A 26,178-nucleotide genomic window follows, 5' to 3' on the forward strand; every position below is an offset into this window, starting at 1 on the left:
GCACTAGAGAAATATTGTCAGTGGTGTCTCTGTAACACCCCGTAAATGCTTTGACAAAATAGGCAATGTACCCTCCCAGGCTCATTCTCCTACCACTGACACTCCATCACACTGATGGGGTGACATTACCCGCATGCCTGACCCCAGACTCTTGAACCAAGCACTCCAAATTGCATCATGGCAAGAAATAGCCAGGAGAGAGAAAACACCTCAAAGTCTCTTTGGGAAAGGTATAACATCGTCATTGACTATTCAAAATTGAAAAGGGCATCTGGAGAAGTGCTGAGCACCTGGGAGCTCCAAGGCAGGAGGCTATTCCCAAATAATGGAGGGAGCGCCCAAGATGCCAAAGAACATAGCCAACCATCTCATCAATCACCTCCTGCTCCAGTTGTGGCAGTATCTGTGCATCCCACCATGGACTCTTCAGCCCCCTCTGAACCCACAGAACTGGAGAGGAAACAAGTCACCCTCAATCCCAAGGGACTGCTGAAAGAGGGAAGGGAATTCTGTGGACATCGATAATACCGCCATGCAACAAAAATGAATTGGAAATGGCGACTAGTTTTGTATTTTTTCCCTAACTTTACACTTTCTGTTCTTGCTTTGACAAGTCTGTGTGCATAGACCAGCAACTGGGTGTAGAATGCTGAAAACAAAGGAGTTGTGTATAACTCCAGTCTATGCAGCCAAACTATTTAAGTGAGGTTGGAAATTCACTTATCTAAGCAAGTGGATGACTCCCCAATCCAGTTACTCACCACAGATTATTCAGCCTCTGGCAAACAAATAAAACTGCAGATTCTGGAACGTGAAACAAAACCAGAAATGCTGGAAGAATTCAGCCAGTCAAGCAGCATTTGTGGAAAGAAAAACCAATCAATGTTTCGGGTCAGTGACTCTTCCGCAGTTCTGAGGAAGGGTCGCTGATCTAAGACATTGACTGGTTTCCCCACCCACAGATGCTGCCTGACTGGCTGAATTCTTGCAGCATTTCTGTTTTTATCCATTCTCTGGCCTGCTCTTGCAGTTACAGTGATTATGTGGCTGTGCAGTTGAGATTCTGGTCAATGTTGATGCCTCAGATATCAATGGTAAGGGCTCGATGATGGTAATGCTATTGAAGTTCATGATGGGTAGACTGCTCTTGTTGAAGTTAATCAGTGCCCGCCATTTTTGTGGCATGAATCTTATTAGCCATTTCTCAGCCCATGACTGAATGACACCTAGGTCTTGCTGCCTGCAGGCAAGGTGACAAGGAGTCTACAGATGCTGGAATTTGGGGCAACAAACAAGCTGCTGGAGGAGCTCAGCAGGTAGAGCAGCATCTGTGGAAGGAAAGGAATTATTGACATGTTGGGTCAAAACTCTGCACCAGTCCTGAAGAGTTGAGAATAGAATTAAACATTATGCAGTCATTAGCAAACAAGCCCACATCTGATCTCATGACGGAGGGAAGGAATACTCTCCACTTGCGTGGATGAGTGTGACTCCAGCAACACTTAAGACCCGCGCAGGACAAAACCACGATACAACAAACTATTTGCACATAGCAAGTACCCATTTTGTGAGCTTGCTACGTGCAAATTGGCTGCAGCATTTCCTACATTACAACAATGAGCAAATCAACTAGATTTTGAAAGCATTTCCCATCACTATCCATACCATCATTACCCTGCATGAATGGAATTTTGATAACATTAGGTGGAGCCCAACAACACACCTAACTAGGGCTAATCTATGAGCTCAAAGTTGTTAAAAGCAGATCATATCACCTGCATTTATTTCTACCATTCATGCTGCTCTAAATTACTGGGTTGAAACTGGATAAACTACATATTTGCAACAGCCACAAAATATCACAACTACTAACATTGCTGATTCAGTTTAGTATGAAAGAAAGTACTTAATTATTCATTATGTCTAATGATTATGATTGATATCATTTTATCATACAAATAAGCTGTTCACATTACAATGAACATTTTATCATAATGTACTATTTTACAGTCAGGTTTCTGCTCGCATTCATACCTGCAGTGAACAGTTTACCACTGTAAGACTGAGATGACATATACAAACAACCAAACAATAGAATTTAGATCCTAGAGTTTCTATATTGTCGACTTTATCACTGTAAGAATACTGAATTTCCAATAAACATTTATTTAATTTCTTGAGAAGATTCGGCCCAATCATTTCATTTTAATCAAACAATAATGTGCTTCAAACCAGGCCACATAATCTAATCAATCATCGAAATGTCAATAAAATGATAATAAAACTAAATAACATGGTGATTCCAGCATAAGAATACCTTGGAAGATCTTCATTTACATCAGCTTTTAATAATGGTCATGTCTAATAATGCATTTAACTCACTTATTCAGAGTCACCTAGCTCTTCATGTTCTATTTGATATTCACCACTGGGTTATTGTTTTCCATCATATGAAGTATTGAAGATCTCTGATTCAAGTTTCACACTTTGGAGAAGAGAATGTTACTTTCCCAGCTTATTTATATATTAAACTCCTTCACCCTTGCACCTTCAAATGGTGTAGATGGACTTCCTTAAAACTATTGGTCCATACCCACGTCACTGGACACTTATTAAGAACCTTTGTTAAAAATAAAGTCCATTGTTCCATCAACACCAGTACAGCTCATTGTGAGGTAACTTAGAAACAATAGGCACATATCAGCTCAAAACAAAACACCATTCACTATGTATACAGGACAGAGAGAAGATACAATTCTTTGAAGGATTAATGTAACATGATTGCGAGTGAAAGCGGCCAGATTACTTCAAGAAGCAATGAACGCAGAACATTTTAAAGACTGTCACTGAAATATGTGAGCATGTGACAAAAAAATGCCAATTTATTCAGCGGATGTGACCACAGTAAGTACAATGTGATGTTGTTAATCTGGATATTCCATATCTCCACAGAATTTGTTGTCAGTGGTGTCAGCGGTGAAGCAACATCACTTCCCACTTCTCTGAGAATATTCCTCGCAAATGATTTTATCATTTCTGTGACATGGACCTTTCTGACATCTGTTGCTGTCAGACCCAGCTCAGAGGGACCCCTGGCAATCAATGCTGCCATCTCATCTACCTTGCTAAGCAGCCAATCACATTAATTAATTCTCACAGACAGGAAACCACCTTTTTTGTGTTTGTTTGCATTTGTGGATGGCAGTGACAAAGCTGGCACTTATTGTCCATGCTTAGTTGGTCATTTGAGGACTGTCAGGAGCCAACGTTGGGTCTGGACCCACACGTAGGCCAGATTGAATAAAGATGGTAGATTTTCCTTCCTGAAAGACATCGATGAACAAGGTTTTTTTGAACAACTGGCAGTTTTTGGCCACTGAGATTATCTTCTTTATTAATTCCAAATTGATTTTCTTTTAAATTGTTGATTCTAAATTAACATTTGCAATGGTGTGATCCAAATTCATGTCTGTGGATCAACAGTCCAAGCCTTTTGTTGCTAGTCCAGCAATTAACCATTGTGCCACTGTTTAATCTTCTAAACATTTTTTTAAGTGGATGTAGCTTATAAAAAAACTTAATTTAATACCAATTCAAGTTCTAGAGTTATATAGCATGGAAACAGGCCCTTTGGCCCAACTGGTCCATGCCAACCAAGATGCCCCATCCAAGCTAGTCCCATTTGCCAGTGCTTGGCCCATAATTTTCTAAACATTTCCAATCCATGTACCTGTCCAACTGTCTTTTAAAAGTTGTTATTGTACCTGCCTCAACCACTTCCTCTGGCAGCTCATTCCACATAGATACCACTCTTTGTGTAAAAAAGTTGCCCCTGAAGTTCCAGTTATATCTCTCCCCGCTCACCTTAAACTTATGCCCTCTAGTTCTTGATTCCCCAACCCTGGGAAAAAGACTGAATGCATTCACCCTATCTATGCCCCTCATGATTTAAGCTTGTTTGTAATGGAGGTTAAAGACGGCCAAGGTGTGTTGGATTATTGACAACAGTTTCGGAGTTTCTGAATTAAGCTACACAAAGTTGCTGTCAGTTTCAGGGAGTAATCATAGAGATATACAGCATGGAAATGGGCCCACAGCTGATTGTCAAGCACCCACCCATGCTAATTGCATCTTTCCTGTCACATTCCCATCATTCCCACTTCTCCTGCCACAAATCTTATCTAGATGCAACTTACAATAGCCAAGTAACCTAACAACCCAGCTCTGGTCCAACAAACAATCTGCTGGAGGAACTCAGCGGGTCAAACAGCATCTGTGGGAGGAAAGGAACTCTCGATGTTTCGGGTCGAAACCCTGCATCAGACAAACCCTTTCCCCCCACAGATGCTGCTTGACACATGGAGTTCGTCCAGCAGATTGTTTGTTGCTCCAGATTCCAGCATCTGCAGTCTCTTGTGTCTCCAGATCTGGTCATCTCATTTTAGGAAGGATGTGAGTGTCCTGGAAATGCTTTGCAAGAATGGGGTCAGGATTGAGGGATTTCAGCTTGAAGGTTAGACTTGATAAATTGGACTTTGAACAAACAAGGTTGAGAGGAGAGGTGGATAAAACCCTAACTGATTCAGATACGGGAAGGAGAGAAAAGCTCTTCCTGTAATGAATAGTTCAAGGACTGGAGATATGGATGTAAGTTACTGGGTAAAAGACACACAAAGGATGGAGTTCAGAGTGGAGGTTGTAGGAAAGAATTATTTTTTGAACGCAGAGAGTAGTTACGATTGAGAACTGACTGCCTGGAACGCTGGTGGATGCAGAATCAATGCTTTCAAAAGGAAACTCGATCAACTTTTGAGGAAAATGGTTATGGGAAAGAGCAAAGAAATGTGGTTGACAAAATTGCTCCCAGCACAGACTAGATAGATCAAATGGCCTCCCACTGTGCTGTGATGATTCTATTAGATGTAGCTTTGTGTCCAATGACTTAACAACCAGACTTTGTTTACCAAACTGCTTAGAATCTGAAATGACAGAACTTGCCCCAAGTTTTGGGGTAAATTTGAACATTTTAATGGTTCCTTATTTAGAATATGTGTTTTTCTAAGCAAGTCTAGCTGGACACTTCTCCTCTCTCTACCAATGGGAGTCAAATATTAATACATAGTTCAATTCCTAAATGATTATAAATGAATGGGGAGGAAAGGATACAGTTTAGAAACAGGAGACACAACGGACTGCAGATGCAGGAATCTGATATAACATACAAACCACTGGAGGAACTCAGCAGGTCAGGCAGCATCTATGGACGGAAATGGACAGTCGACATTTAGGATCGAGACCAAAATGGCATTTGGTAATGGTATTGGTATGGGTTTATTATTGTCACTTGTACCGAGGTACAGTGAAAAACTTGTCTTGCATACTGTTTGTACAGATCAATTCATTACACAGTGCATTGAGGTAGTACAGGATAAAACAATACCAGAATACAGAGTAAAGTGTCACAGCTACAGAGGAAGTGCAGTGCAGATAGACAATAAGGTGCAAGGTCATAACAAGGTAGTTTGTGAGGTCAAGAGTCCATCTCATCATATAAGGGAACCGTTCAATAGTCTTATCACCGTGGGAAAGAAGCTGTCCTTGAGCCTGGTGGTATGTGCTGTCAGGCTCCTGCATGGGAGAGGGGAGAAGGGAGAATGACTGCTTGACCCGAAACATCAACTGTCCATCTCCCTCCATAGATGCAGTTTAGAAATATCCTTTCCTCTGTTCATGAACTTAAGGACTTCTTATCAAATACCCTCTGAACCTTCCCAGCTCAGAGAAGAACACACACAAATAATTGACGTCTCTTTCACCCACAGTGCTATCCCAGTAAATCTCGGCACTTTCTCTAAGGCCTTTCCGTGCTTCCTGAAATGTGGCCCTCAGAACAATCCAAGGTGATGCCTGGATAGTTTTTCATAAAGGTTAGCATTGTGTCTCTGCTTTCCTAACTGTACTGCAATAGACAAGTGTCTTGTATACTATTTAACAGTGTCACAAACCGGTCCTGTCACCTCCAAGGTTTGTGCCCACACATTCATTCTGTTCTTGTACCTTCTTTGCTGTTGTTTCCCCTCAGTTTTAAGCAAAAGTTAGAAAAGGAGGCAGGGTTTGAGAGAAGGTTCCAAAGGGCATCATTCCATATTAGATTTTATCGCCAGGGACCTGCCCATTTTACCATTATGTCAAAACCCTTCTAATATCCTTTGCTATCGGCCTCTTGTTTTACATTTCTGAGTTGAAATTACAAAGAGAAAGTATGTATGACACCCTCCTGTTCCCCTCTTCCACACTCCGAAGTGTCTACAAGCAATGGGTGTCTCATACAAACAGTCACCAATTTAGTGCAAAAAGTAAATTGTACACTATGGTGGTTTCTGGTTCAATGGTATGTTTATAGCAATCACATTATGAAGCAAACAAGTTGTAAATCAACAACTTGCATTGATAAAGAACCTTTAACAGGGGTACTTTACAGGAGTACTATCAACAAGGTTTGAGACCAAGAAGATCTTTAAATATTGAGGGAATCCAGTGATATGGGGTCTGAACAGGAAAAGTAGCACTGAGGTAAAAGATTAGCCTGATCTTCTGAATGGTGGGACAAACACAGGGGGACGAACAACCTACTCTTGCTTCTGTTTGTTACGTTTAACATTAGAACATAACTAATAGATCGTCAAGAAAGTAGGCTATTGAAGAAAGATTGAGAGGTTTAGACCATTTGACCCATCGTCTGCTACCCATTCAATCATGGCTGAATTTTTTTCAATCCCATTCTCCTGCCTTCTCCCTGTAACCCTTAACCCCTTTATACCAGCCAAGAATCTATCAATTTCTGCCTTAAAATACCCTTACTATTTAGTGGGGATGATGGATTGGTTTTCAGATCTTAGTGTCCTAGCAGCAGAAGGCATAGCCCAGTGTTGAAGAGATGAAGCAGAGGACAGGAACAAGAGGAGTGATAAGATGAGATGAGATGAGATTTCCTTATTAGTCACATGTACATCGAAACACACGGTGAAATGCATCTTTTACATAGAGTGTTCTGGGGGCAGCCCGCAGGTGTCGCCACGCTTCCGGCGCCAACATAGCACGCCCACAACTTCCTAACCTGTACATCTTTCAGAATGTGGGAGGAAACTGGAGCACCCGGAGGAAACCCACACAGACACGGGGAGAACGTACAAACTTCTTACAGACAGCGGCCGGAATTGAACCCGGGTCGCTGGCGCTGTAATAGCATTACACTAACCACTACACTACGTATGGTGCAGAGAGTTAGAAGGAGGTACCAGTGCTAGGAGAAAATTGAAAACAAAGACGACAATTTTTTCCTTAAACCAGAAACACATTCATTGTTGACTCAGTACATACAGTTAAAAATAAGAATGCACCTTACCCGGTACTGAAGTGTGAAAATCCCTACATAAAGCCGTTAGCAGCATGTGGTTCAGCCTCTCCCACTATCATGAATATTTCAGACTCAATGATCAGAGTTGACATCATTACACTCAACCATTCTGATTTGCCAAGCTGCTGTGCATCCATTGTTTATTTAACTGTTGTTTATCCTACCAGAGTGCGGGTTACATGCATGTGGGAAAAATCTTAAAGCACTAACAAAATTGGGCAGTGTAGAAACCACGAGGAAAGCTCCAGAGGATTAAGACTGAGGAACTGATGGAACTAAGTATCAATCAAAAGTAGTAGTCGAGACTTAGTGAGCTTAAAGGCTGATAAATTCCAAGGACCTGACAATCTACATCCCAGAGTTTTGAAAAAGTTGGCTTTAGTGATAGTGAATGTTTGAGTTATTATTTTCCAAATTCTCTGGGTTCTTAAATTGTTTCTGTGGACTGAAAAGAAACAAATATTGCAATCAGTTCTGGCCGCCCCATTATAGGAAAGGTGTGGAAGCTTTGGAGAGGGTGAAGAAGAGGTTTACTAGGATGCCGCCTGGATTAGAGGGCATGTGCTATAAGGAGAGGCTGGACAAACTTGGTTTGTTTTCTGTGGAGTAGTGCAGGCAGAGGAGAGATCTAACAGAAGTTTATAAGATTATGAGAAGCATAGAGTAGATAGCCAGTATCTTTTTCCCAGGGTTAAAATGTCTAAATACGAGAGGACATGCATTCAAGGTGAGAGGGGTTAAGTTCATAGGAGATGTGCAGGGTAAAGTTTTTACACAGAGGGTGGTGGGTGCCTGGAATGTGCTGCCAGGGGTGGTGATGGAAGCAGATACGATAGAGGCATTTAAGAGGCTCTTAGATAGGCACATGAATGCATTAAATACAAAATGATGGCACACAGGGTTAACCAGGTTATTGGAAGAAATCATGTCTTTAAATTCCTTTGGAATCCATGATAAGTAGTATATTGAGTTTTCATGTAGAATTGGCCCACTTATAGCAAAGATATCTTCTGTAATGATTTAATCATTTCACTGAAGTGATTCAGAGACATCAGATGGGCCTTAATAATGTGCATATTTTATGTGAATATTTAAGCAGCCAATAATTTATTGAAGTCTGAACTAAATTCTTAGTCATTACAAATTTTGAACAGAAACCCAACCTTTAATCATGAACTGACATTTATCGTTTTCCTGAGAATTGGATGACACTGTGAAGTACTGGCACTTAATGAAGCTTCACAGTCATTACTGCATTGTGTCTGCTATGCTTCTTCCTGGGATGTTCATTGTAAATGCTGACACAAAAAAAAATAGATTAACTGCCAGGTGTCAGCAAGTTATCCCCTTTACACTGAGCATCAAAAAAAATGGATTTGTTAACAATGTGGTGATCTTCATCCATAAATATTATTTCATTTCAAAACATTTTGGATTCCTGGACCCTGATTTTATCGGCAGCTCGACGAGACATGAGCAAGTTCGTGGAATTAACTGATGAGCAGATTAGGCCGATCTGTGTCTCAAGATAACTTGAACAGCAAATGGTTTCAGGAAAGACTTCTCCTTTATTCAATGGTTAAAGCTCAGTGGCAATGTCATCCAAGGGTGGAGTGAATAAAGAAGCGTCAGGAAATCAATCTAGATTCTTGTACATTGAAGTTTATCAAAGATTGGAACAGAGACTTGTGATTTCTGTGGGACTGCACGCGATTATTACAATGTCACAATACAGTCCCCACACTACAAATTATTGCAAAGTCCCAGTGACCCTACCCCTTAAAAAAATTCGGCGGTCCCTGTAACAGCTCACCTAAATTTATTCTGTTGTCTCCTAAACCCATTCCCCCTAAAAAAAATTGCACAGTCTCAGTGACCACCCTACAAACTATTGCACTGACCCTGTAAACAGTCCTGGTAAAATTTATTGCACCATCACACATTGAATCACTGCCATAGAGACCCTTTCCCCAACAACATATTGCACTGATGCTAGTGGATATCGAATTGCATGGTACAGTCTACCTTGTGTCAAGGGCACTGCACTCCACTCCACTCCCAGGGCTATCAGTCCCTGGTTAACTTGTTGGCTCTCATCTTTCAGCCAGCACCACCAAAACATGTGTCCTTCAGTTTCCCTTGTCCTCCGCCCTATCACAGACATTCCCTTTTGCGCTCTCAACCTGACTTCTTTCCCTGCAACAAAACCAATTTCTTTTCTAACTTTTCCCAGTTCTGATGAAAAGTCGCTGACCTTCAAAAATTCACTCTTGTTTCCCTCTCGACAGGTGCTGCCTGACCTGCCAATTACTTCCAGTATTTATGTTTATATTTCAGATTTCCAGCAGTATTTTGCCTTTGAAGTATTTTGCTCTTCTCAGGAAGTTCAATTAGTTATCTTAGGACATGGTACCACTCTTTTAATTACTCTTTATTTTACTTTCACAACTTCCAAAACTCATTACTGTATTCAGATATTATCTACACTTGATGAGCGTGGCTGGGATTCGATCCTGATGAACTCTACCCTGAGTCCCTGACTCAGGCTCTACTTCTTCAGTGGTTGGTCTCCACAGTCACTGCTGCTGATCATCCCGTAAAGGCAACTTCTTACACGTTTCTTCAGACACCTCCCAAGTTCTTTATTATCATTTACACAGCTGTAGTTCCAGTCCTTATCCATCGGAGTATGTGTTTCTTTCACTTCTTCAAATTCCCTCTGGTGCCGTCCAACAATTACTTCAACCATTCGGTTCCTTAATTATCAGATTATTTGTTTGTGCTTTTTGTAATTTACCAAATGGTTCTTTCCACAAGATGTCAGTTCCCAATCATCCCCATTTGCTTGTTCTGTCCTCACAGCGGGATGGTTTACAATGGGATAGTTCACAGGACTGTCAAGCTGTCTCAGCTCTGTTCTCAATTGTTATTGACCAGGTGTCAATTACATGACCATCCTTCGCTGTGTTACTTTGTTCTGTGGTTCCCAACATCTCTTCCCAGCCAGTAGATTATCCTCTCCAAAAACCTCACTGGATATTTGACATCTGTCTGGCTGCTACATTTGGTTTTTTGCTTTGGATTCTATCATCTGTAGTGTCTTATGTCTGCACTATTCTCTCCATATCCCCTCAGATCCCTCCAGATTCTGCCACTCACCTACTTGCGAGGGGCCAATTTACCTACGAACCCATGGGATAAAACCAGAGCAAGCAAAGGAAATCAATGCGGTCAAACTGCACACAGACATCAGCGGAGGTCAGAATTGAATCCAGTTCACTAGCTGTGCCCCTCCACCTAATTCCTATACTATTCACCCCTATTAATATCTTTACAATGTTCACATGTGAGAGAAGTCAGCAATGCTTTGGGCTCTCTATGCTTGTTGTGTTGGGATGCTACTGCAATTAATCAAAGCATTTCTTCGGGATTACTTTGAAACAGGTAAAAAATTTCTAATCATGGAAATGGAAAATTTAAGTCTGTTGTCAGTTCTGTGATGGATTTACCCAAGAAAGCAGCTTCCACTCTCCTCAGGACAATGAGTCATCCGATTAAAATCTAAGCTGTTGGTATTGCATCTGTCCAAAGCCAGCTTCTGTGCAAGGGCCATCAGAATGCTCCCTCTGGAATAACATCAAGATTACTTTCAATAAAATCAACCCCATTGCTGTGCTATAATGAAGCATGTAGAGATTTATTACAACTGCATCCTCTTCACCGTGACATACATCTCTCTAGGTAAGTGCGTGGTCTCTCAATATTTTAAAAATAAAGCCTCAGTCAGAATGACCAAAGTAGCGTAATCCTCAATAATCCTCTGTGTAAATTATTAACTATATCATGGAGTGTGTCATCCAAACTACTTGCATAATAGTATGATTTTAATTAATAATAATTTCAATTAGGGCATTTCTTATCATATTTTCACAATGAATGTGGTTTAGTGTTTGGATGCTCGTTTTGTGTTGTCTTGAAAGACGTTTTGTGATCCTATCATGGGCTGAATGCATGCATTTTCTTTTTCCTTGTTATATTTGCATTCATTATTGCTACATATTTCTACTATGCCAGAAATCTGTGTAACATTCTGAAATTATTACAGTGATCTAGCCAACTAGCCCTTCAATATACAAATATAATATGAAACTGCTTCCAAATAGTCAAAACTAATGTTGAATGAAGCCCAGTAATCACTTGATTGTGATGCAGAATAGAGCGATAATTATTTAAATTTTAAGTAATTTTAAATAAACTTTTCAGTGGATTGAGATAATTGTGTTAAGTTGTTTGCAGAGTCCCTAAAACTTGCATCTTGTCTGGAGACTTCTTGAATAACATGATGTTGAATTTCTCCCAGTTCAAGCAGATTATGCTCCCTATTTCTACGACAATGCACCAAACAGCACAAATGGGAACATGGCTATGCTGAGCATTCCTGAAGACACACCGAAAGGTAAGTGTAATAAATACTTCTATGGGCTCAGTGGTAAATTTTGCAAAGCTTGATCCTCTTTGACAGGGGTGTGAGATGGAAATTTACACACAAGCACCAATGTGTCTGATCCATGACTCTTCCACTTTTCTAGGTATGAAGATCAATTGTGGGAAAATGGAAATGATGCACTGACATTGCCATCCTATACAGTGATCTGTCCTGCTGGCAGCAAATGCTCCAGAGGAATAGAGTCCTGCACACTTGCTGAGATTATACAGGGCTTTGGACTTTTGTGACTATAGGTTAACTATAATAGGTTGGACAAACTCGTGTTGTTTTCTCTGGAGCAGTGGAGGCCGAGGGCTGATAGAAGTTTATAAGATTATGAGATATAGATAGAGTCGACAGCTGGTATCTTTTTCCCAGGGTCGAAATGTCTAATACTAGACGGCATGCATTTAAGGTGGGGGGTAAGTTCAAAGGAGATGTGTGGGGCAAATTTTTTACACAGAGAGTGGTAGGTGCCTGGAATGCACTGCCAGGGGTGGTGGTGGAGGCAGATGCAATACAGGTATTTAAGGGGCTCTTAGATAGGCACATGGATGTGCAGAAAATGGAGGGATATGGACATTGTGTATGCAGAAGAGATTAGTTTAGTGAGGCATTTAATTACTAGTTTGGCACAACATCGTGGGCCGAAGGGCCTGATCCTGTGTTGTACTGTTCTATGCTCTATGTTTTATGTATAGAAGGAAATACTTACCTTGGATTTAGTGCAGGGTAGATCAATTCCTAGGATGAGGAGTTGTCTTATTAGAGCCATAGAGTTATACAGCACAAAAACAGGACCTTCAGCCCAATTCATCCATGCTGACCAGGGCACCTTTCTAAGCTAGTCCCATTTGGCTGCATTTGGGCCATGACCCTCTAAACCTTTCCTTTTCATGAACCTGTCCAAATATCTTTTAAATGTTGTAATTGTACCTGTTCCTACCGCTTCCTCTGGCAGCTCGTTCCATATACCCGCCACCCTTTGTGCTGAAAAACTTGCCCCTCGGGTCCCCTTTAAATTGTTCCCCTCTTACCTTAGACCTATGCCCTCTAGTTTTAGACTCTTTTTCCCAGGGTAATGAAGACTGTGACCACCCACCTTATCCATGCCCCCCATGGTTTTATAAACCTCTCCAGTGTCACCCCTCAGCCTCCTTTGCTCCAGGGAAAACAGTCCCAGCCTATCCAGCCTCTCCTTATAACTCAAGCCCTCCAGTCCTGACAACACCTTTTTGAAGCTTTTCTGCCTCTGTAGCTTAATCACATCCTTCTTATAGTATGGTGACCAGAACTGCACACGACAGTCCAGGTGTGGCCTCACCATCTTGTACAACTGTAACATGATGCCCCAACTCTTGTACTCAATGGCCCCTCCGATGAAGGCAATCATGCCCCTTGCCTTCATCACCACCCTGTCTACCTGTGTTGCCACTTTCAGGGAACTATGTACTTGTACCCCCAGGTTTATCTATTCTACAACACTCTCCAGGGCCCTGTCATTTCCTGTGTAAGACCTGCCCTGGTTTAACTTTGTAAAATGCTTATGAAGAGAGAATCCATAAGATTGGCCTGCACTCATTGGAGATGAAGAATCTAGGCAATGGTATATACATTGTTCACTGTAATGTCTTCTTGATGATATAAACTCTAGATTTTGAATCCCTCCCTAGGATCCCATCTATACACTTTAAATGGCACAGATCTGGAGGGAAATTCTGTTACATATGACATGACATTTGAACCAGGATCAAAAAACTATTTTGCAGTGGATCCACAAACTGGAAATGTCACTTTGATAGAAGAGCTGGACAGAGAGGTAAGGCTACTTTCTGCTTCATTTACAGTGATTGCTAGAATTTAATCAAAACACTGAACGCGGAAGGAGGCCATTCAGCCCATTGTATTTTTACTGCTGGTAACTTTCAATTGGGCTTTCCACTCTAATCCCATTTTTCTGCCATCTCTCCAATGTTCTTTCTCACAAATTTATCCACATTCCTCATTAAATATATTTAAGACAGTTAGATAGATTTTTGCATAGCAGGGGAAAACTTCCCTGCACCCTCACCACAAAATTCAGCGTCAGAAATTTGCAAGGGAACATCTAAACAAGCCTGATGCATTTTGGAAACCGATTAAGTTAAAATAGAACTTTTTGGCCGCTATGAGCAAAGATATGTTTGTAGAAAAAAGGGTGCAGAATTTCATGAAAAGAACACCTCTCCAACCGTTAAGCATGGGGGTGGATCGATCATGCTTTGGGATTGTGTTGCAGCCAGTGGCACAGGGAACATTTCACTGGTAGAGGGAAGAATGAATTCAATTAAATACCAACAAATTCTGGAAGCAAACATCACATCGTCAGTAAAAAAGCTGAGGATGAAAGGAGGATGGCTTCTACAACAGCATAACTATCCTAAACATACCTCAAAATCCACAATGGACTACCTCAAGAGGCACAAGCTGAAGGTTTTGCCATGGCCCTCACAGTCCTAAACATCATCGAAAATCTGTGGATAGACCTCAAAAGAGCAATGCATGCAAGACAGCCCAAGAATCTCACAGAACTAGAAGCCTTTTGCAAGGAGGACTGGGCGAAAATCCCCCAAACAAGAATTGAAAGACTTTTAGCTGGCTACAGAAAGTGTTTACAAGCTGTGATACTTGCCAAAGGGGGTGTTACTAAGTACTGACCATGCAGGGTGCCCAAACTTTTGCTTTGGGCCCTTTTCCTTTTCTGTTATTTTGAAACTATAAAAGATGGAAATAAAAAAGTAATTTTGCTTAAAGTATTAAAGAAATGTGTCATCTTTAACTTTATGCCTTTTGGAAATCAGGTCATCTTTTGTTCGCTTAGTTATTCACAGTAACCGAAATTTTGACCGGGGTGCCCAAACTTTTGCATGCCACTGTATATTTGATAAGCAATGGGCAAAAGCTTTTTCAGGGTTGATGAGACCTTGGTGCTGAGGTTACATTTAGATCAGCTAAATTTTATTAAATGATGGGGCAGGCTTGAGGAAAAATGTGGCCTACTCCTGCGCCTAATTGGTACTTTCATATGTATGACTCCAGCCATTTTGTTTCGTCCACTAATATTTAACTGCGTTTCTTCTTACAGAAAGAAGATGAAATTGAGGTCCTGGTCAGTATTTCCGATGGTGTGAATAAAGTAAGATTTCTGACACTTATAAAATGAACTATTTATGACATAAGAACATAAGAAATATGAGTAAGAGTCAGCAAAATGGCTCCTTGAGCCTGCTACACTCTTCAACAAGGTCATTTTTAAAGTTATTCATGGTTGGGATGTGGGTGACTCTAATAGGGCCAGATCTGATTGCCCTTCCTTACCTGACTTGTGAATGAGCCACCTTCTTGAACTGTTCTAACTCATGTGGTCGAGGTTCTCCCACAGTACTGTTGGGGAATTCCAGGACTGTGCCTGGTGACAATGAAGGAACAATGATATGCTTCCATGTCAGGATGGCGTGTGGCTTGGAGGTGGTGCTTTTTCCATTGGTCTGCTGCCTTTGTCTTTCTTGCTCCTAGAGGCTATGAGTTTGGGAGGTTCTCACGGGGTGCCCTGTGCATTTGTAGTTAATACATACTACAGTCTCCATACACAGGAAACCTCCCTTCCCTGACTAAATCCCACATGGTAATTCCCCTATGGTCTGTTTCTTCTGCAGCATTTTTCATACAGAGAGTTAGATAAATATAAAAGGCTTAGATTTGGATCTTAGCAGCCTTGGGTAATATGCTTATTGATTGCAATATTACCACATATGTCTTTGTTTTAGTCAAGATCAAATAAATAGAGGTTTTGAAGACCAAATATATCTATTGGTTCCAGAGGGCTTTGTACTTCTTTTATTGCTCTGCCTGCACTTAAGTTGATTTCTTCATTCTCTCTATAATTGTTTAGAATTTTGACTTCAACTCAAAAACTAATAGAACTGATTACCCAATCTCAGCCCCAGCATGCTTCTCTCAGTGTTGGTTTAGGGTCGGATTGGGTGTGTATTCCTGCAGAACATCTGAGTTCGTGTCAGAATGGGTCAGGTTGAGTTGCGTTGGCTCAACTCACAACCTTACCTGGTGAATGTGACTGAGTGTCAGTGGGTAGCAACTATATTAGGCAGGCACCTGACTTTACCTTGGTTTGGAGGGTGATTTTTGGGTGTTAGCTTCATGTTTGCTCTGATGCAGGCTGGGGTTTCTGCCCAGAGAGTGGACGAAGGATATTGCCGGGATCATGGAGCACTTTCCCAGCAGCTTTTTTCAAGTTTGCCTCAGTGCTTCAGTCAGGCAGTGACATCTGTCCATGGGGAGTGGACTGAGGGCTTCTCACAGACAGGGAGGGCCTTTCTCAGGCACAGATGGCAAGGTATCAGTAACTGGGCAGAATATTCTGTAAATGCCTCTAGATTGGGGTTGGGGTTGGCCATGGTCAGACTGGGTCAGATTTGCTTTTATACTCGAGCAGACTTCAAATAACCAAGCCAAAATAAATGCTTCATTCCCCAATCTTGGCAGCACTCCTGATTTGCCTTACTACCATATCAAGACGATAGAATGTCAGGAAATTCTTCCCATTCTCCTCTGAATTATTCTCAGTTATCACAGTGAGGGTGAGGCCAAGAGACAGTGGTAAGTGTGGAGTAGAGGCAGAGTTGGGAGGGAGATGGTTAAGTAGATATTGAATATGATGAGCTAATTGTTGCCATGAAGGAGTTCAGGCTGAGTGAGACCAACATGTAAAGAAGAAAGACAGGAGTTTATAGCTAGATATTCAACAAGTGTAAAGGGCACTTAGGATTGAATCATAGAGTCTGTCAAACATGGAAGGAGGCTATTCAGCTCATCAAACATATGCTAGCTCTCTGTTTGTCAGTCCCATATCCAGTTCGTTCCCCTTAGACCTTCAATCTTTCTCCCCCAAGTGTCTATTCCCAAACCAAGCTACTCACTACATGGAAGAGATTGTTCTCATATCATGGGAAGGGTCTTTAAACCTGTACCTTCTGGTTCTTGGTCCTTCAACCAGTGGTTTCTCTTGAACTGGACCCCTCAAAATCACCAAAGAAATGTGTAGTAATTTCTGACATGAGGATACGTGGTTTGGAATTGTAGCAGTCTGTGCTAGACAAAAGGCACAAGTAATCTCACGGGGGAATTTCCTGCTGCCAGCAGCCTTTATTCTAATCGACCCAGTCTGCACCGAAGTGCAGAATGGAAAGAAGATAGTTTTCTCCCTTCTCAAGTAAAGAACAAATTAACAATCATCTTGTATCACAGAGTAGACAATATCTTTATTAAGCAATATTTAAAAATAAATGTTATGTTTTATTTTACATTGAATTACAATTTTATTTAGACATCTGTATTATACATTCAACATCACAGTGGTTTTTCAGTGTTTGTTAATATTATGACTTTGTACAGAGGTTTCAGTGATGACTCACTTTCTGGATTAGCTAGGAGCAATACAAAGAAAGTATTATAGCTCAAAACTAGACAATGGAGGGCCTTCAGCGAACAAAACTGCTGTAAAGTTGTAAAATGACATGCCACAGAGTCATAGTGTCACAGCATGGAAAAAGGCCATTTGCCCCATCACATCATCGCTGACCAGTGGATGCCTATTCATACTAATGCCATCTTTCAGCTCTTGGCCTGGAGCCTTCTATGTCTAAGTGATTCAAATGCTTGACTAGGCACTTCTTAAATTCTGTCAGCAACTCTGCTTCAATAATTCTCTCCGGTAGTGTGTTCCAAGTTCCCCTCAGAACCCCTCTAAATCCCTTACCCTTTACCCTAAACCTGTGTCCTCTCATTTTATTCACCTTTGATAAGGGGGAAAGTTTCCTGGAGTCTACTTTATCCATACCCCTTATAATTTTATATATCTTAAATATAAATATATCTCCTCTTAACCTCTTCCTCTCCAGGGAGAACAGACTCAGCCTCTCTGGTCTCTCCTCAAAATTAAACTGCTTCATCCTGGACAACATCTTGGTGAATCTCCTCTGCACCCTCTCCAGTGCTATCACACCCTTCCTTTAGTGTGGTGACCAGAACTACATGCAGTGCTCCAGCTGAGGTCTGATCAATGTTCTATAAAGTTGGAGCATAACATCCCTGTGACTAATGAAGGCCAGTATCCTATCTACCTTCTTAACCCACATCAGCTACCTTCATTGCCACCTTGAAGACTCTTTGGACTTGCACAGCAAAGTCCCTCTGTTTCTCAATGCTCCCTAGGACCTTACCATTAATGGTGTACGTCCTAGCCTCATTTGTACTCCCAAAATGTATGACCTCCCATCTGCAGTTTTGCAGTCCACTTCACCAACACATCAATATTCCCCTGTAGCCTAAGACTACCCTCCACGCTGTCAACAACTTGACCAACCTTTGTGTCAGCTGCGAGTTTATGAACACATTTGGGAAATATTTGGGAAATCAGGTCATCTGGAAGTTTATCTACATACAGTATCTTCATTTTACAAACACACTTGACAAATATTTTGCCTTTGTAATTTAGGGTTAATAAAATTCTATCACTCTTTATTCATTTAATAGAACCTGCCTGGAATGTCTGCCTGAAAAGCAATGTAACACACATTGTGTTGCTGGATGGCTTCTAATCAGAATTATCTTCTGAACAAAAATCACCACTGCTTATTGATTTTAGTGAATGTATTGCACAGAATTTGTAATATCTTTTTATTCTGCATTTCTTTCTAAATGAGCTTTCGGATACTGCCCCACTTTAATATTCAATAACAAACCCTTTGTGAACATAGAATATCGAGCAGTACAGCACAGGAACAGGCCCTTTGGCCCATGATTTTGTGCTGAACTAATTAAACTACAAATTAAATGCCTAACTAAACTAATCCCTTCTGCCTACACAAGGTCCATATCCCTCTACTCTCTGCACATTCACATGCCTATCTAAGTGGGTCTTGAACGGCTCTATCGTACCTGCCTCCACCACCACCCTTGGCAGCGCATTCCGAGCACCCACCACTCTCTGTGTTAAAAAAAAACTTGCCCCGCACATCTCCTTTGAACTTACCCCCCTCTCACCTTAATTGCATGCCCTCTAGTATTAGACATTTCAACCCTGGGAAAAAGATACCGACTGTCCACTCCATCCATGCCTCTCATAGTCTTATAAACCTCTATCAGATCTATCTTTGTGCTTATAGGTTATTGAAAAGGTTCGAATACTTGTTACTGATGCCAATGATGAGAGGCCAGAGTTCATTAATACACCTTACATCATTAATGTCCCTGAGGTAAGTTGCTTTTCAAAGTTTGAGTTCCTCAGTTAGTATTTATTGCAAAAGCTTTTGACAATTAGTGGTTTTTTTTGGATTGGATAGAACACACCACCAGGTGCCAGTATCTTCAAGGTACACGCAGTGGACAAAGACAATGGATCTGGAGGCAGCGTCACCTACTTTCTGCAGGTTGGTCTTTCTAACAAAGGGTCTGAGGTGAATTAAAAGAAACGTATGGATCACCCAGGTGACCTTAGGACACGGGAAATAACTGAGTGGTTTGGACTTGCATTCCAACTCAATGGTCAGATGGTCAAGTGAAATTCTTTCCACACAACAGATGATGTTGGGAGCAATTTTAACAAGCTGATGGTATAATATGGGAATCTTATCCTTTACCGTAGGGTTCCAAAGCACAGCAGTTATCACATTTGCCTTGCATATGAACGGTCTTCAGTTTGATTGTAGGTGGAAAGAGAATTATGTAGCAGATGTAGAACAGTTGCCTCATGGCTCCAGTGACCTGGATTCAATGCTGATCTCCATATTCTCCCTGTGACCCCACAGGTTTTCTCCAGTTGCTCCTGGTCCTCCCACATCGCAATGGTCTACCAATGTTGTCACTTGGCTACTGTAAATTGCCCCTAGTGTGAGTGGTTCAATCTGGGGACAGTTGATGGGAAGGTAGAACGAATAGAAAATGAGATTGGTGTAAATGGCTGCTCGATGGTCAGTTCAGAATCAGTGGGCTGAAGGGCCTTTTTCTCTGCTGTATGACTCAATGACATTTCCCCACTCTCAGCTTTGTTTTCTAATAAGTTCAAGGAAAGGAGTTTGGGGGGGAAGTGTAAAGCAGGTTACTTACTTATTGAGAAAATAAGATTGTCACTTATATCGTGACTTCAGGCCAATGAAAAACTTTGAAAGTGTAATCACATTTTTAATATAGGAAATCTGCAGTAAACTCCCACACAAAGTAACATGATAATAATACGTTTTTTTTTTGCAGATGTTGATTGAGAGTAAGTTTTGGCCAGGACATGGGGAATAACTCTCCTGTTCTTCAAAATAGTGTCAGGAGATCTTTTATATCTGCATAAGTGAACAAATGTGATCTGAGCTTAATATGGAAAGCAAACTTTACAAAAACACAGTTGTCATTTTGAAACTAGCATCATTTCTGTTCCCTCCAATCAGAACGCATGAAACAAGAGACTGGAATATGAAATAAAACCAGAAAATACTGGAGATGTTTATGAAGTTGTGATACATCTCTATAGAAGTCTGGTTAGGCTGCATTTAGAGTATTGGATGCATTTCTGGTCACCTCACTCTTGGAAGGATGTCAAGGCTTTAGAGAGGGTGCAGAGGAGGTTTACTAGGATGCTGCCTGGATTAGAGGGCATGTACTATCAGGAGAGGCTGGACAAACTTGGGCTCTTTTCTCTGGAGTGGCGGAGGCTGAGAGGTGATCTGTTGGAAGTGTATAAAATTATGAGGGGCATAGATAGGGTGGACAAGCAATATCTTTTTCCCATTATTGAGCAATCCAATACCAGAGGGCATGCATTTAAGGTGAGAGGAGGTAGGTTCAGAACAGACGTGAGGGGTATGTTTCTTACTGAGAGAGTGGTGGATGCCTGGAATGTGTTGCCTGATAGGGTGGTGGAGGCAAATTCATTGGGGGCTTTTAAGAGGGGCTTGAATGGGCACATGAATGAGAGGAAAATAGAGGGATATGGGCATTCTGCAGGTAGGAGGGAATAGCTATGTGGGCACAACATTGTGGGACGAAGGGCATGTTCTGTGCTGTACTGTTCTATGTTCTATGTTTAGTGGAACAGGCAGCATTTCTGAAAGAAACACAAAATTAACATTTCAGGTGTCCTAAAGCATTGTGAATGTTGTGGATGACATGACCTGAAATGCTGACTCTGTTTTCTTTCTCCTAATCTGTTGAGCATTTCCAGCATTTTCTGGTTTGGGGTTTTTCATTACATTATTATTTTAATAATTTAAAAAAAAATTTAAGTACTTCATCCTATTTTTATAAATATCGCTTCCTGCTCTTCACTGAACACTTGAGATTTTCTTTGTCAGTTCTCTTCTCTAAGTTCTTCCTCCGTTTGGTCTCACGCCTCCAGAACATGCGCAAAAGCAAATTCTTCATTGACCGATACAGCGGAACTCTTCGGATAAAGCCAAGCACATCTTTAGATTTCGAGAAGTCCAGGGCTCACTTTGTCACTGTTATAGCGAAGGTAAGTTGACAACCTTACAGCAGATGGGGGAAAAAATAAGATTCAGGGAAATTCCAAAGTCTACAAGGAAATGCAAATTTGATTTTACTTTTATCACAGGATGGTGGAGGGAAACACAGAGGAAAACATCAGATCTGCTCATCAACTGCTACTGTGACAATTAATGTTGTGGATGTTCAGGACACCCCTCCTGTATTTGATGGCATCCCATATTATGGATATGTGTATGAAGACACAGAACCTGTAAGTCATTAGTTGTCCCAATTACGTGATCACGGGATGTTTTTTGCCTATCCCTAACTGAGCTTCAGAAGGTGAACCACCTTGAACCATTATGGTCCTTCTGGTGAAGGTACTTCCCACAGCGATGTTGGAGAGGGAGTTCCAGGATTTAAATCCAATGCTGATAAAGGAATGGTGATATATTTCCAAACCAACCTGGAGGGCTACCTGCAGGTGGTGGTGTTACCATGCACCTGCCGCCTTTGTCCTTCTTGATGGTAAAGATTGGAAGCTGCTATTGGTGTAGCCTGATCTGGGAAATGCACTACGCTCTGTAGATCACACTCATTGCAAATACAATTGGCAGCAAAAGAAGTGAAAGTTCAGTGTGATGGGTGGCAAGCCAGTCTGGTAGGTTGCTTTTTCCTAGATGTTGTTGAATTTTTCAAGTACTGCGGGAACTGCACGCGTACAAGCAAATGGAAAACGTTCTATCACACCCTTGATTTGTGGATGGTTGAAAGGCTTTACTAACGTGATGATAATTCATTTCTAATTAATATCCCTGGCCATGTTTGTTCCAACAGTTTTACCACATTTTCTTCTCTATTTTATTTAATTTGTCTTACATCCCTGCCTCCTCCTACTAAATCTCCATCTTCATAACTTCAGTACTTCATATAACGTAAGCCTCCTGGTTGGCTGACGAGTGCTTTTACAGTCCTTTTCTCAGCTAATTAAAAGGGAATTTTTGACATTTATGATGAGGGCTTTCTTTTCCACAGATAGAAAAGAGCACCATGACAACCCAAAACCCTTCATAGCTACTGCAATACTCTTGAAGTGTAGCTACTGTATTGTAGAAAACATAGCTGCACTTTATGCACAGCAAGATCCCACAAATAGTAATGACACTATGACCGGATTGATATTGGTTGAGGGCAGGTATTGACTTGCTCCACTGCAATTTGTACTGGGCATCTTCAATACCCATCTGAGAGAGTAGGTGTCGGGCAAACCTCGGATTAACAGCTAATGGACAACACCTCTGGCAGTGCAGCACCCCTCAGTACTGCAATTAATCATCTGTCTGGACAGATACTCAAGATCCTGGAGAGGCACTTGAACTTTCTAAATCAGAGGCATAAGTACTCTAATTGAGTTGCCACTAAGATTTGTATGCTTCAATTCGCCAAGCCCTGGATCAGGAATCCGCTCTGAAATACAGCTCAATTGCAGGAAGTATAACATCATAGAATGAGGTAACTTGGCAGTAACTCTGTAATGGAGTTTGTTAGCTGTGACTGATTTCAAGGGGGAGAGCTGCTATCACGCAAAAATGTCTCTGCTTAGGACAATGCAATGAGCATAGCTTGTTGGAACTCCACTGGATTGCAATGTCATGGGACCACACTTATATCAATGAGTCCCACATGGTTAGGTGGGGGCCAGAAAGAGGGAGTCATCTCCTGAGAAGCCTTTAAGGGACAGATAGTATAGTAACATATGCAAAGTGTCAGAGTGCTAAGCTGTTGCAGGAAGTCCACGGAGGCTAAATCAATTAATAGTTTATATATTAAAAAAAGAAGCCCATACTTCAACAATGCAAGTAAGGAAACATTGTGCTGTCATAAATAGTTTACATATTTCAATTTTCCTTCCAGGGTTTGGAAATATTTAGTGTGGTAGCTTACGATGGAGACCGTGGCAACCCAAATCCAATCCGTTACTCAATTGCTCATGGTAAGCAAGTTAACACAAGGAAAGTGACCCTCTATCACTTTCACCATAGATACTTGTTCTGCAGTAACTGTGTGTCCTTGCAGTTGCAAGCCCTGGCTGACCGGCCTTTAAACCCAGGTAACTAGGCCATATCCCAACTCACTATATTTATAAATTTCATGCTTTTTTCCCATTTGAGTTTCATGGAGTCACGGGAAGTATCGGGGATAACACTGTTGCACTATTGGTGGACATATCCAGAGTTTCAAATTGTAGCTTGTTAGTGACACCAACTAGAGATGATTGACAATTGATGGGGATAAACATTTAATTGTAAAACTGAAAAGATCAGTGAAGTGAGAATATGGATTGAAGAATCGTGTTAGAAGAACATTTAAAAAGAGAAGCAGGAGCTGGCTCTCTGTCCCTCATACCTGCTCTGCCATACAAAGAGATTCTGTGCCACGAGTCTACTTTTCCACCTGATCTTGTGATTCACTCAGTGTCCACAGATCTGTCACTCTCACCGAAGAGTCATAAAGTCACACAGCACAGAAGCAGCCCCTTCGTCCCACTATGTCAATGCCAAACATCTAGTACTTAACTTTACTCATCCCATTTATCAGTACTTGGTCCATTCATTGGTGATTCAAGCGCTTGTCTAGATACCTCTTAAATACTGTCATTCGTGAATATACTGAATGACTGATTATCTTTCACCTTCTGAATTTCAAACAATTACAGCAACCTCCCCCCCACCGAAAAAAGAAAATTCTCCTTGCTTCATTTCATTACTCACACTCCCTTGAGCTGAAGCCCCTCAAGCCTGCTCCACCATTCAATAAGGCCATGGTTAATCCAATTGTAATCTCATCTCCACATCCCCACCTACCTCTTATTTTCACCCACTTGCATATCAACAATTTGTCTAACTCTGCCTTAAAATTTCTGCAAAGCCTTCGCTTCCGTTACTCTTTGAGGAAGAGAGTTCCAAAGATTTCCAACACAAAGAAGAAAATTCTTTGTTTAATTTCTGTCTTAAATGGGCAACTGCTCATTTTTAATCAGAGGTCTCCTAGTTCAAGATTGTCCCACGAGGAAACATCTTCTCCACATCCAATCTATCATGACGCCTCAAGATCTTATCAACTCACAGAAGCATTCCTCTGTATTCTACTACACATTCTCTGTATCTCTTCACAGTATAACTGGTTGTAGGAACACACAAAACACTGGAGGAACTCAGCGGGTCAGGCAGCATCTATGGAGGAAAATGGACCGTCAATGTTTTGGGTCGAGACCCTTCATCTGAACTGAAAGATATAGGGAGGGATAGCCGGTATAAAAAAGGTGGTGGGAAGGGGTGGAGCAAGAGCTGGCAGGTGATAGGTGGATCCAGGTGAGAGGGGGGTGATAGGCAGACGGGGGACAGGAGAGTGGTAATGGCAGGTAAGCTGGCAGGTGAGAGGTGGAAGTGACAAAGGGCTGAAGATGATGGAATCTGAAACATTGACTGTCCATTTCCCTCCATAGATGCTGCCTGACCTGCTGAGCTCCTCCAGCATTTTGTGTGTTGCCCCAGATTCCAGCATCTGCAGTTTCTTGTGTCTCCATTTGACTAGTTATAGGGTTTGGAGTTGCAACCATGGTCTAGAGTCTAGTGACTTTAGAAACACTTCATTCCTGTCACATTTCCCCAGGTGTTACTAAACCCCAAGGCAGGTGGACAACTAGCTCTCAAACTTTCTTTCTCCCCTGTTCTCATTATCCGGTCAGAAAATACTGGAAAGAGTGCAACGAAGATTTGTGAGGATGTTGTCAGGATTTGAGGGCCTGAGTTATAGGCAGAGGTTGGGCAGGCTAGGACTTTATTCCTTGGAATGTAGGAGATTGAGGGGAGATGTATAAAATCATGAGGGGCATAGATAGGGTGAATGCACACAATTTTTTTTCAGGGAATCAGAAACTAGAGGCATAGGTTTAAGGTGAGAGGGAAAAGATTTAAAAGGGACCCGAGGGGCAACTTCTTCACACAGAAGGTGGTGGGTATATGGACAAAGTTGCCAGAGAAAGCAGTTGAGGCAGGTAAAATAACAACATTTAAAAGACATTTGGATAAGTACATGGATAGGACAGGTTTAGAGGGATGTGGACAAAACGCAGGAAAGTATTACTAGCTTAGGTAGATACCTTGGTCAGCATGAGTGAGTTGGGCTGAAGGGCCTGTTTCCATGCTGTATTATTCTATGACTCTATGACTCTAAAATGAGGGAGAAGAAGGGGAGAATTTTAAACCAAGCAACACTTTGAATAGTTCTATAAATAAGTGAATTGATGATTCTGCACTCGAGTGAGAAACGTCTTTCTTGACACAGAAGATGAGGTCTCCATGATATCCTCTTGATGCCCTCTTCTCATTACTACCATCGGGGAGGACGTCCAGGAGCCTGAAGACCCACACTCAATGACTGAGAAACAGCCTCTTCCCCTCTGCCATCAGATTTCTGAACGGTCCATGAACCCATGAACACTACCTTATTACTCCTTTGTTTTTGCACTATTTATTTTTGTAATTTATAGTAATTTTATGTCTCTGCACTGTACTGCTGCCGCAAAACAACAAATTTCATGTCGTATAAGTCAGTGATAATAAATCTGATTTTGATTCTGGCAATAGTCCCCTCAAAGAGTAAGTCATTAAACTTCAACTGAAAATGGAAAGAAGACAGATGTCAGAAATCTGAAATAGAAACAGAAAAAACTGGATGCATT

General features: G+C 41.4%; 1 protein-coding gene across 1 annotated transcript in view; it reads left to right on the forward strand.

Moving 5' to 3' along the window:
* The first annotated feature begins 10,569 nt into the window (after positions 1-10,569).
* cdhr1a (cadherin-related family member 1a) overlaps positions 10,570-26,178 on the forward strand; it is a 39,440-nt gene continuing 23,831 nt past the window's right edge. The window contains exons 1-10 of the mRNA XM_052041358.1: positions 10,570-10,675; positions 10,862-11,158; positions 11,778-11,873; positions 13,577-13,722; positions 15,028-15,078; positions 19,127-19,216; positions 19,304-19,390; positions 21,346-21,462; positions 21,562-21,705; positions 23,349-23,427. Coding sequence (XP_051897318.1) covers positions 11,098-11,158; positions 11,778-11,873; positions 13,577-13,722; positions 15,028-15,078; positions 19,127-19,216; positions 19,304-19,390; positions 21,346-21,462; positions 21,562-21,705; positions 23,349-23,427 — 871 coding nt within the window. The 5' untranslated portion in view covers positions 10,570-10,675; positions 10,862-11,097. The remainder of the gene's footprint in view (positions 10,676-10,861; positions 11,159-11,777; positions 11,874-13,576; positions 13,723-15,027; positions 15,079-19,126; positions 19,217-19,303; positions 19,391-21,345; positions 21,463-21,561; positions 21,706-23,348; positions 23,428-26,178) is intronic.

The sequence above is a fragment of the Pristis pectinata genome, chromosome 30, assembly GCF_009764475.1.
Source record: "Pristis pectinata isolate sPriPec2 chromosome 30, sPriPec2.1.pri, whole genome shotgun sequence".
NCBI lineage: Eukaryota > Metazoa > Chordata > Chondrichthyes > Rhinopristiformes > Pristidae > Pristis > Pristis pectinata.